Genomic DNA, 12148 nt, shown 5'->3' on the forward strand with positions numbered 1-12148 from the left:
TAAAATAGCACTGTTTCCTTTATTCTCCTGCAGTCCCACTCGGGCACCCACAGAACTCCCTCTGACAAGAATCTAACAAAAGAAAACAGGGGGGTAAAGAACTGGGTGGGGGAGGCTGGGATAGGGTGGGCATGGAATGGGAGCTGGGGGGGCAATATCTGTAGCACAAAGGGGAAGAGAAGCAGGTACCGGGGGTACAAGGGTAAGTGGGGGGGGGGGGGGTAACTCTTTCCTGTCACCACACTTGACACAAAAGGAAAGATGATTGATGTTCCGGTCCAATCAGCCGAGGGGGAACTGGAAGCTGGGCCTAGGCCAGTGGTCACAAACACTAGGGTCACACAGTAAGAGATGAATGGCCGCCCCTTCCAGCCCCGGCGGCAATGCCCCTCCGTTCCTCCGACAGGCCCCGCCGTACGGCGTAGGGAAGCAGCGCGTTTGTGCAAGAGAGACAGAGAACGTGCGTCTTTATATTATTATTATTATTGGCTCGCTGGTTTCGATTGGTTGCTGTCACCGATGTTGTGTGTTTTGTTTGGATTCCAAAGAGTCGCCATTTTGGATTTCGGAGGCCGCGGTGGGCGAGAGAGGGAGCAGAAGGCTTTTCTCCATCACCTGTGGCTTCCCACGCTCAGCCCATCTCCTTCCACTGCCTGTAGAACTCCAGCACGTTCTTAATCTCGATGTTGGCGCTGGAAGCTGTCTGCAGGGCCGTCTGTGTGGGCACGACATGGTTACTGGCACAACTAGGGGCACCCCTCTGGTACAGAATGGTACCCTCCCAATTCTTACCTGCTGGGAGGCTGTTCCCTGTATCTACCCCCTTTCTGTAAAGTAGCACTTCCCTATGTTCCCTTTCAGCCTCCCCCTCCTTTTCCTTTACTGTATCAGTCCCACCGGCCCTGCTGGGAGGCATTTCCCTGTATCTATGCCCCTTACTGTATAAGTCCCACCACCCCTGCTGGGAGGCAGTTCCCTGTATCTATGCCCCTTACTGTATAAGTCCCACCACCCCTGCTGGGAGGCAGTTCCCTGTATCTATGCCCCTTACTGTATAAGTCCCACCACCCCTGCTGGGAGGCTGTTCCCTGTATCTATGCCCCTTACTGTATAAGTCCCACCACCCCTGCTGGGAGGCAGTTCCCTGTATCTATGCCCCTTACTGTATAAGTCCCACCACCCCTGCTGGGAGGCAGTTCCCTGTATCTATGCCCCTTACTGTATTAGTCCCACCGGCCCTGCTGGGAAGCAGTTCCCTGTATCTATGCCCCTTACTGTATAAGTCCCACCACCCCTGCTGGGAGGCAGTTCCCTGTATCTATGCCCCTTACTGTATCAGTCCCACCACCCCTGCTGGGAGGCAGTTCCCTGTATCTATGCCCCTTACTGTATCAGTCCCACCGGCCCTGCTGGGAGGCTGTTCCCTGTATCTATGCCCCTTACTGTATAAGTCCCACCACCCCTGCTGGGAGGCAGTTCCCTGTATCTATGCCCCTTACTGTATCAGTCCCACCACTCCTGCTGGGAGGCAGTTCCCTGTATCTATGCCCCTTACTGTATCAGTCCCACCGGCCCTGCTGGGAGGCTGTTCCCTGTATCTATGCCCCTTACTGTATCAGTCCCACCGGCCCTGCTGGGAGGCTGTTCCCTGTATCTATGCCCCTTACTGTATCAGTCCCACCGGCCCTGCTGGGAGGCTGTTCCCTGTGTCTATGCCCCTTACTGTATCAGTCCCACCGGCCCTGCTGGGAGTCTGTTCCCTGTATCTATGCCCCTAACTGTATCAGTCCCACCGGCCCTGCTGGGAGGCTGTTCCCTGTATCTATGCCCCTTACTGTATTAGTCCCACCAGGAGGCAGTTCCCTGTATCTATGCCCCTTACTGTATCAGTCCCGCCGGCCCTGCTGGGAAGCAGTTCCCTGTATCTATGCCCCTTACTGTATTAGTCCCACCAGGAGGCAGTTCCCTGTATCTATGCCCCTTACTGTATTAGTCCCACCGGCCCTGCTGGGAGGCAGTTCCCTGTATCTATGCCCCTTACTGTATTAATCCCACCGGCCCTGCTGGGATGCTGTTCCCTGTATCTATGCCCCTTACTGTATCAGTCCCACCGGCCCTGCTGGGAGGCTGTTCCCTGTATCTATGCCCCTTACTGTATTAATCCCACCGGCCCTGCTGGGAGGCTGTTCCCTGTATCTATGCCCCTTACTGTATTAATCCCACCGGCCCTGCTGGGAGGCTGTTCCCTGTATTTATGCCCCTTACTGTATCAGTCCCACCACCCCTGCTGGGAGGCAGTTCCCTGTATCTATGCCCCTTACTGTATAAGTCCCACCACCCCTGCTGGGAGGCAGTTCCCTGTATCTATGCCCCTTACTGTATTAGTCCCACCGGCCCTGCTGGGAAGCAGTTCCCTGTATCTATGCCCCTTACTGTATAAGTCCCACCACCCCTGCTGGGAGGCAGTTCCCTGTATCTATGCCCCTTACTGTATCAGTCCCACCACTCCTGCTGGGAGGCAGTTCCCTGTATCTATGCCCCTTACTGTATCAGTCCCACCGGCCCTGCTGGGAGGCTGTTCCCTGTATCTATGCCCCTTACTGTATAAGTCCCACCACCCCTGCTGGGAGGCAGTTCCCTGTATCTATGCCCCTTACTGTATCAGTCCCACCACTCCTGCTGGGAGGCAGTTCCCTGTATCTATGCCCCTTACTGTATCAGTCCCACCGGCCCTGCTGGGAGGCTGTTCCCTGTATCTATGCCCCTTACTGTATCAGTCCCACCGGCCCTGCTGGGAGGCTGTTCCCTGTATCTATGCCCCTTACTGTATCAGTCCCACCGGCCCTGCTGGGAGGCTGTTCCCTGTGTCTATGCCCCTTACTGTATCAGTCCCACCGGCCCTGCTGGGAGGCTGTTCCCTGTATCTATGCCCCTTACTGTATTAGTCCCACCGGGAGGCTGTTCCTTGTATCTATGCCCCTTACTGTATTAGTCCCACCAGGAGGCAGTTCCCTGTATCTATGCCCCTTACTGTATCAGTCCCGCCGGCCCTGCTGGGAAGCAGTTCCCTGTATCTATGCCCCTTACTGTATTAGTCCCACCAGGAGGCAGTTCCCTGTATCTATGCCCCTTACTGTATCAGTCCCACCGGCCCTGCTGGGAGGCAGTTCCCTGTATCTATGCCCCTTACTGTTTTAGTCCCACCGGCCCTGCTGGGAGGCTGTTCCCTGTATCTATGCCCCTTACTGTATTAGTCCCACCGGCCCTGCTGGGAGGCTGTTCCCTGTATTTATGCCCCTTACTGTATCAGTCCCACCGGCCCTGCTGGGAGGCAGTTCCCTGTATCTATGCCCCTTACTGTATTAATCCCACCGGCCCTGCTGGGATGCTGTTCCCTGTATCTATGCCCCTTACTGTATCAGTCCCACCGGCCCTGCTGGGAGGCTGTTCCCTGTATCTATGCCCCTTACTGTATTAATCCCACCGGCCCTGCTGGGAGGCTGTTCCCTGTATCTATGCCCCTTACTGTATTAATCCCACCGGCCCTGCTGGGAGGCTGTTCCCTGTATTTATGCCCCTTACTGTATCAGTCCCACCGGCCCTGCTGGGAGGCAGTTCCCTGTATCTATGCCCCTTACTGTATTAATCCCACCGGCCCTGCTGGGATGCTGTTCCCTGTATCTATGCCCCTTACTGTATCAGTCCCACCGGCCCTGCTGGGAGGCTGTTCCCTGTATCTATGCCCCTTACTGTATTAATCCCACCGGCCCTGCTGGGAGGCTGTTCCCTGTATCTATGCCCCTTACTGTATTAATCCCACCGGCCCTGCTGGGAGGCTGTTCCCTGTATCTATGCCCCTTACTGTATTAATCCCACCGGCCCTGCTGGGAGGCTGTTCCTTTTATCTACCCCCGTTTCCGTGATACTGCCCTCCCTTTCAGCCCCACACAGACATGTTACTGACCTGCATTGCAGGGGAGAAGCTGCCCGAGTCACTGAGCTGGAAACCAGTTATGATTGTGACCATCCCTGCTGTGTCGTCGTCATTGCCCCCCTGGGACACGGTGAGCTGTTTGCAGCTGTCCAAGATCTTATAGAGGTGCCTGTGGGAGACAGGGGGCAGTTAGCCCGTACTGGGAGGGGGGACTCACCTAGAGGAAAGCTGCTAGTGCAATAATGCTGCGAGTACAGACCGACTCCACAGCCTGATCCTGGCAGGTTCTGTAGTCTTGAGTCAGACCGGTCCATTGGGATGGGGGGGGGGGGGGGACCAGCGACTCACTGCCTTACCATGCATCTGTGTCCTGCCTCTTCAGCTTGTTCTTCTCATAGCTCTTCCCTGTTTCTCTCTGGCAGCGAATGTACCTGCAGCATAAACACGAGGATCGGCAGTGAGAGTGTGGCTATGGCTAAGAGTGGCTAATAATGTAAGCACTGCAGGGCAACTTATAATAGCGCCCAGCCTGCAGCCTTGTGCCTTTATATGGGCACAGACCCCCTCAGTGACTGCTAATATCCTTATCATTTACAGTAGGGGGTACATTATCCCTTATAATACATGAGTGATACTCAGAGTTCCCTGTATAACTCAGCCTGCAGCCTTGTGCCTTTATATGGGCACAGAACCCCTCAGTGACTGCTAATATCCTTATCATTTACAGTAGGGGGTACATTATCCCTTATAATACATGAGTGATACTCAGAGTTCCCTGTATAACTCAGCCTGCAGCCTTGTGCCTTTATATGGGGGGCACAGAACCCCTCAGTGACTGCTAATATCCTTATCATTTACAGTAGGGGGTACATTACCCCTTATAATACATGAGTGATACTCAGAGTTCCCTGTATAACTCAGCCTGCAGCCTTGTGCCTTTATATGGGGGGCACAGACCCCCTCAGTGACTGCTAATATCCTTATCATTTACAGTAGGGGGTACATTATCCCTTATAATACATGAGTGATACTCAGAGTTCCCTGTATAACTCAGCCTGCAGCCTTGTGCCTTTATATGGGCACAGAACCCCCCCGTGACTGCTAATATCCTTATCATTTACAGTAGGGGGTACATTATCCCTTATAATACATGAGTGATACTCAGAGTTCCCTGTATAACTCAGCCTGCAGCCTTGTGCCTTTATATGGGCACAGACCCCCTCAGTGACTGCTAATATCCTTATCATTTACAGTAGGGGGTACATTATCCCTTATAATACATGAGTGATACTCAGAGTTCCCTGTATAACTCAGCCTGCAGCCTTGTGCCTTTATATGGGGGGCACAGAACCCCTCAGTGACTGCTAATATCCTTATCATTTACAGTAGGGGTACATTATCCCTTATAATACATGAGTGATACTCAGAGTTCCCTGTATAACTCAGCCTGCAGCCTTGTGCCTTTATATGGGGGGCACAGAACCCCTCAGTGACTGCTAATATCCTTATCATTTACAGTAGGGGGTACATTATCCCTTATAATACATGAGTGATACTCAGAGTTCCCTGTATAACTCAGCCTGCAGCCTTGTGCCTTTATATGGGGGGCACAGAACCCCTCAGTGACTGCTAATATCCTTATCATTTACAGTAGGGGGTACATTATCCCTTATAATAAAAGTGATGCTCCGCTTACCGGTTTCCTTTTTTAAATTCCGCCTCTAAGTATCGGATTCCATCCCTGGCACCTGCGTTTTCCTTTTTCAGGAAGTCCAGACCATCTATAACTGGGGGGGGGAGAAGGACAGTGATAGTTGGTATTGCCCATACTTGGCACAGATAAACAGGAAGTCTATACATATTAGAATAAATATAGGGGGCAATAGGATGCCCGGCGTCGGTACCTGTGCGGGGTATAATGAGAATGAAGCGCCCACTGGTGGCTAGCTGCCGGATGACGCCCAGGTGTTGGCAGAGTGCTTGGGTGTCGGGAACAAGGTAGGGTGACATGGCCGACTGAGCCTTGGGCTGCTGCAGGGTGCCCTCTAGCTGTGAGACCTCCAGCTGGGAGCAGAGATTGACCAATGTGAGTTATTACCCCCGATAGTGAGCGTCGGCGCCATTCCCATCATGCCACACTCTACATACCTGCAGTCTCAGCTGCGCCATGTCTCTCATGAGTCGGTTCCGCCGAGCCTCTTCCTGAGCCTGGGAAATAAAGACGCAGGAAATGGTGATGAACCTTGGCAGGCACACCCTTGCGCTAAGCTTATAAATACCCAGGGGATTGGGTTCCACTTCCCGGCGGAAGCAATCAGAGCCCCTCGCCGTGCCAGCTGCTGCCATCACTCCCACTCTGCCCCTCACTTACATGTGAAGCGCCGGCACGCAGAGAGACCTCAGCTCCCCTGACCGGGATCCCTTGTGTCCTCCCAGACTGGGGGGGGGGGGCAGGTAGGCTTTGCTTCTGGTAATAACTGCCCCTGCCTGCCCTCACTTTGTTATATTTACCCTTTAATGCCACCAAATAGAAACATCCTAGAATGATATGGACTTAAGGTCCCCATACACGGGCCGATTGTAGCTGCTGATATGGGTCCCTTGGATGATTCAGCAGCTTATTGGCCCGTGTATGGGCACTACCGACGGGCCTGGCCGACCGATATCTGGCCTGAAATTGGCCAGATATCAATTGGGCAGGTTAAAAAATCTAGTCGGATTGGGGACGGCATGGGCTTGTTGATGCGGTCCCCGAACCGACTGCCCCATTGCTGCCCACATAATCCAATCCCCAGGGCCAAACGATCGAATAATTTTTTTATTTAAATGCTCCCCGATATCGCCCACCCATAGGTGGGGATATCGGGTGAAGATCTGCTCGCTTGGCAACATCGCCAAGCGAGCGGATCTGCTTGTGTATGGGGACCTTTATAGAAGCCTTATTTATACCTTAACTTCCCCTTTAAATAAGGCTGAGCCCATAATGGAAGCTACATTGTAGAACAGGTAAACTGCTGCCCAACCAATGACCAGGGTCGGACTGAGGGAATTGCTGGGGCCTTGCAACCCCCCCTACCACCGCCACCCAAGGGACCCACACCGCCCACCTAACCCCCTAGCATGAATAGTTAGGCAGAGGGGGACCTGTGGGCCAAGGAGCCCCAGCAGGGATGGATTCTGGGCCGGCAGAGCTTCCTTTCAGGGAGACAGAAAAGGGGGCACCCATTTGGGCGCCCTACCACTCACCATGCGGAATTGAGCTTGTGCCTGATGGAGGATGTTGTCGTGCCCGGGCTCGGCGATGCTGGTGAAGATCCCCAGCTCAGGGTTGAAATGCAGGACGTTGCCCTGTAACCGGGTCAAGAAGTGCCCAAAGCTCCGGATGTAGCAACTGCGAGCGACAGACTGGGGGGGGGGGGGAGAAGGATTTAGGAATAGTTCAACTACTTCCTATAGATGGAACACAATTGGCCTGGCATTGCTGCTAATCCCTAACATTAAACCCTCAGCTGGAAACAAGGGGGGGGGGGGCGGGATCATATTCCATCCGAGCGATGGCGGCCAATCATATCTGGGCAGAACCATGTCCCTAGGAAAAGCTGCAGCTGTTGGGGAATGACTAAGGAATAAAGAGCGCTGGATAAATATAGCCTATTGTATCAGTAACCCCCCCGGGGGGTGTAATTTCCTCCCTCGCCCCCCATAAGCACTGTTATTGGGCAGGGAAGTTAAGGTTCCCCCTTATATATTCCTCCTTTAAAGAATAAACAACAGTGCAGTAAAGCGAATGCAGTTTTTCCAGCCAAGCAGGACACTACCTCCTCCAGTACGGTCAGCGCCGGCCGCTCCTGCTCAAAGTTTATCTTCCTGTGCGCCGGGCGTAGGGGCGGCAGGTAACGCAGTGCCGCGTCCTCTGGAAGCAACAGGTGGCTGTTGATGTCCGGAAGCTCCGAGTCCATCAGAAGGTTCCTTACTTCATTGGAAAGTGGGATTCCTGACAACGACCAATCACAGTGAGGCTTATTGTCTATACCATAATTACACCCACGTGACACATAAGGCTGACTACCTACCCCAGACTGAGCTTGCCCGATCAATATCTGCCCCACAAATATAGAAGCACTACATAGATATAATGACTCTATCCCCCATATGTAATAAAAGGCACTAAAGTTTGCCCAGGAGCAGTAACCCATAGCAACCAATTAGATGTTTGCATTTAAACAGGTGACCAGTAAATTCTACCCGCTGATTGGTTGCTATGGGTTACTGCTCCCGGGCAAACTTAGTACCTTTAACAACATAACCCCAATGTATACGCTTACCTGCTTCCTGTATCTTGGGGGCCGATGGCAACAGGTTTAAAAGCACCGACAATCTGTTCCACAGACTCTGAGAGCTCTGAAAAAATGGACATGTTTATGGGTCAGTACCACCTAGGCCCAAACTGTACTAATGGCACCGACGTGTTTATGGGTCAGTCCCCCCTAGGCCCAAACTGTACTAATGGCACCGACGTGTTTATGGGTCAGTCCCCCCTAGGCCCAAACTGTACTAATGGTACCGACGTGTTTATGGGTCAGTCCCCCCTAGGCCCAAACTGTACTAATGGCACCGACGTGTTTATGGGTCAGTCCCCCCTAGGCCCAAACTGTACTAATGGCACCGACGTGTTTATGGGTCAGTCCCCCCTAGGCCCAAACTGTACTAATGGTACCGACGTGTTTATGGGTCAGTCCCCCCTAGGCCCAAACTGTACTAATGGCACCGACGTGTTTATGGGTCAGTCCCCCCTAGGCCCAAACTGTACTAATGGCACCGACGTGTTTATGGGTCAGTCCCCCCTAGGCCCAAACTGTACTAATGGTACCGACGTGTTTATGGGTCAGTCCCCCCTAGGCCCAAACTGTACTAATGGCACCGACGTGTTTATGGGTCAGTCCCCCCTAGGCCCAAACTGTACTAATGGTACCGACGTGTTTATGGGTCAGTCCCCCCTAGGCCCAAACTGTACTAATGGTACCGACGTGTTTATGGGTCAGTCCCCCCTAGGCCCAAACTGTACTAATGGCACCGACGTGTTTATGGGTCAGTCCCCCCTAGGCCCAAACTGTACTAATGGTACCGACGTGTTTATGGGTCAGTCCCCCTAGGCCCAAACTGTACTAATGGCACCGACGTGTTTATGGGTCAGTCCCCCTAGGCCCAAACTGTACTAATGGCACCGACGTGTTTATGGGTCAGTCCCCCCTAGGCCCAAACTGTACTAATGGCAGTGACGTGTTTATGGGTCAGTCCCCCCTAGGCCCAAACTGTACTAATGGCACCGACGTGTTTATGGGTCAGTCCCCCCTAGGCCCAAACTGTACTAATGGCACCGACGTGTTTATGGGTCAGTCCCCCTAGGCCCAAACTGTACTAATGGCAGTGACGTGTTTATGGGTCAGTCCCCCCTAGGCCCAAACTGTACTAATGGCACCGACGTGTTTATGGGTCAGTCCCCCCTAGGCCCAAACTGTACTAATGGCACCGACGTGTTTATGGGTCAGTCCCCCCTAGGCCCAAACTGTACTAATGGCACCGACGTGTTTATGGGTCAGTCCCCCCTAGGCCCAAACTGTACTAATGGCACCGACGTGTTTATGGGTCAGTCCCCCCTAGGCCCAAACTGTACTAATGGCAGTGACGTGTTTATGGGTCAGTCCCCCCTAGGCCCAAACTGTACTAATGGTACCGACGTGTTTATGGGTCAGTCCCCCCTAGGCCCAAACTGTACTAATGGCACCGACGTGTTTATGGGTCAGTCCCCCCTAGGCCCAAACTGTACTAATGGCACCGACGTGTTTATGGGTCAGTCCCCCCTAGGCCCAAACTGTACTAATGGCACCGACGTGTTTATGGGTCAGTCCCCCCTAGGCCCAAACTGTACTAATGGTACCGACGTGTTTATGGGTCAGTCCCCCCTAGGCCCAAACTGTACTAATGGCACCGACGTGTTTATGGGTCAGTCCCCCCTAGGCCCAAACTGTACTAATGGTACCGACGTGTTTATGGGTCAGTCCCCCCTAGGCCCAAACTGTACTAATGGTACCAACGTGTTTATGGGTCAGTCCCCCCTAGGCCCAAACTGTACTAATGGCACCGACGTGTTTATGGGTCAGTCCCCCCTAGGCCCAAACTGTACTAATGGCACCGACATGTTTATGGGTCAGTCCCACCTAGGCCCAAACTGTACTAATGGCAGTGACGTGTTTATGGGTCAGTCCCCCCTAGGCCCAAACTGTACTAATGGCACCGACGTGTTTATGGGTCAGTCCCCCCTAGGCCCAAACTGTACTAATGGTACCGACGTGTTTATGGGTCAGTCCCCCCTAGGCCCAAACTGTACTAATGGTACCGACGTGTTTATGGGTCAGTCCCCCCTAGGCCCAAACTGTACTAATGGTACCGACGTGTTTATGGGTCAGTCCCCCCTAGGCCCAAACTGTACTAATGGTACCGACGTGTTTATGGGTCAGTCCCCCCTAGGCCCAAACTGTACTAATGACAGTACCATGCGTGGGACCAATGGGTGCGTACCTGAGCACACATGATCACAATGTCAGTGTTTGCCCGCAGCCAATCCAGGAAGATCTTGACAGTGACCAATAAGCCTTCGCTAGTGATGATCTCCAGACGCTCCTGCAGAGTTTTCTCGTTGCGACAAGACTTGCTGCTTAACATGCTCTCTTCCGAATCGGATCCGTCTTCTGTGTGCAAACCAGACAGAGCCACACAGCATGAATTAGCCATTCAGTAGTTGCCGAAGCCAAGATGGGGGGGTAATTACTTAGTAAATTAAGATTAAATGAACTTACCCTGTTCCACTGAGTTTTGCTTCTCCGTGTCGCCGTTCACCAGTGGCGTCGGTACCTCAGCGGTGGGGTTGGCAGGTTCTGCCGCAGGTTTCACTAAGACGTTGGTAAATGTGGGTGCCAGTCGGAAACAGCGTTTGGTCTGGAACATTTGGGAGGACATAGCCTGGAGGTTGCTGGCGATGCTGCCCTCACCGCTGGCTGGGCAAGGCCCGTTAATGGGGACTTCTTGGCTTTCACCCTTGGTGGAAGCTGCCATCTTTGCATCCTGCTCCTCAGTTGGGTTCTTTAGGGCGTCTTTCGGCTCCCGGATTCCCTTGCGCTCGTACGGATCGTCCTCCATGTCTTCGAGGTCCGAGCGAGACTCCTGGCTGTTCATGTCGGAGTCCGTTTCCACGTCGAAAGCTGCTTCCTCGTCGCTCTTCTCTGACCCGCTCTCCGAGATATCGCTGCCCTTGGCGGAACCGCGGCTGGAGTCCGAGTCGAAACCCTCGCTCAGGTCACTCTCGTCCAACTTGCGGGCGTGACGGCGCCTCCGAAGTCGGGACAGGCGAGAGTACTTGTGGCTCTTTTTGCTGTTGGACTTCGTCCTCTGCTGCTTCCTCGTTTGGTTCTGAGCCATCTCGGGCTCCGGGTCGGCGTCTTTTACGATCACCTCGGAGACTTCTTTGGAGTCGTGGTCATCTGTGAAGCAAAGCTGGTGAGTGGGGCAAGGAGACCCTGCAACCAGTGCCCAGCTACTGTATAAGCCCTAATGTACAGCAGCTCCATGCATTGCTTTGTATCCCCATGTTCCCCCTCTGTGCTGGTTATAGTCATTCAAATGGGTGCAGAGGGCAAGTGAGGGTGCCACACAGGGGGAGGGCCCACAGCATATGACTGAGCTCGGGGCAGTTAAAGGTAATTTAGAAAGGGCCAAATTAATAAAGGGGTTGTTCACCTTTGAATTAACTTTTAGCATGCTGTAGAGAGTGTTACATTGAGACAATTTGCAATTGGTCTTCATTTTTTATTATTTGCCCTTTTTTAGTTACTTTACTTTTTGTTCAGCAGCTCTCTAGTTTGGAATGTTAGTCGTCACCTGGTTGCTAGGGTCCAAATTACCTTAGCAACCAGGGAGTGGTTTGAATGAGAGACTGATATATGAATAGGAGAAGGACCTGAACAGAAAATTTAGTTATATAAAGTAACAATAAAACTGGAGCCTCACAGAGTGATAGTTTTTCGGTTGCCGGGGTCAGCGACCCCCATTTGAAAGCTGCAGACAGCAATTAAGTAATGAAGACCAATTGAAAAGGTGATTGGAATTAGCCATTCTACAACAGAGTTGACTAAGGTGAACTACCCGTTTAAATAAAAC

At 52.8% G+C, this 12148-nt stretch overlaps 1 protein-coding gene across 1 annotated transcript in view; it reads right to left on the bottom strand.

The window, feature by feature from the left end:
• The window catches only part of smg5 (SMG5 nonsense mediated mRNA decay factor), a 28968-nt gene continuing 16820 nt past the window's right edge, over nt 1–12148 (bottom strand). Inside the window, 11 exon segments of the mRNA NM_001079154.1 lie at nt 1–715; nt 3965–4103; nt 4291–4365; nt 5631–5721; nt 5839–5998; nt 6083–6142; nt 7181–7339; nt 7753–7928; nt 8260–8335; nt 10514–10683; nt 10792–11472. Of these exon segments, the coding sequence (NP_001072622.1) occupies nt 632–715; nt 3965–4103; nt 4291–4365; nt 5631–5721; nt 5839–5998; nt 6083–6142; nt 7181–7339; nt 7753–7928; nt 8260–8335; nt 10514–10683; nt 10792–11472 (1871 nt within the window). The 3' untranslated portion in view covers nt 1–631.

Source organism: Xenopus tropicalis, chromosome 8 (genome assembly GCF_000004195.4).
Source record: "Xenopus tropicalis strain Nigerian chromosome 8, UCB_Xtro_10.0, whole genome shotgun sequence".
NCBI lineage: Eukaryota > Metazoa > Chordata > Amphibia > Anura > Pipidae > Xenopus > Xenopus tropicalis.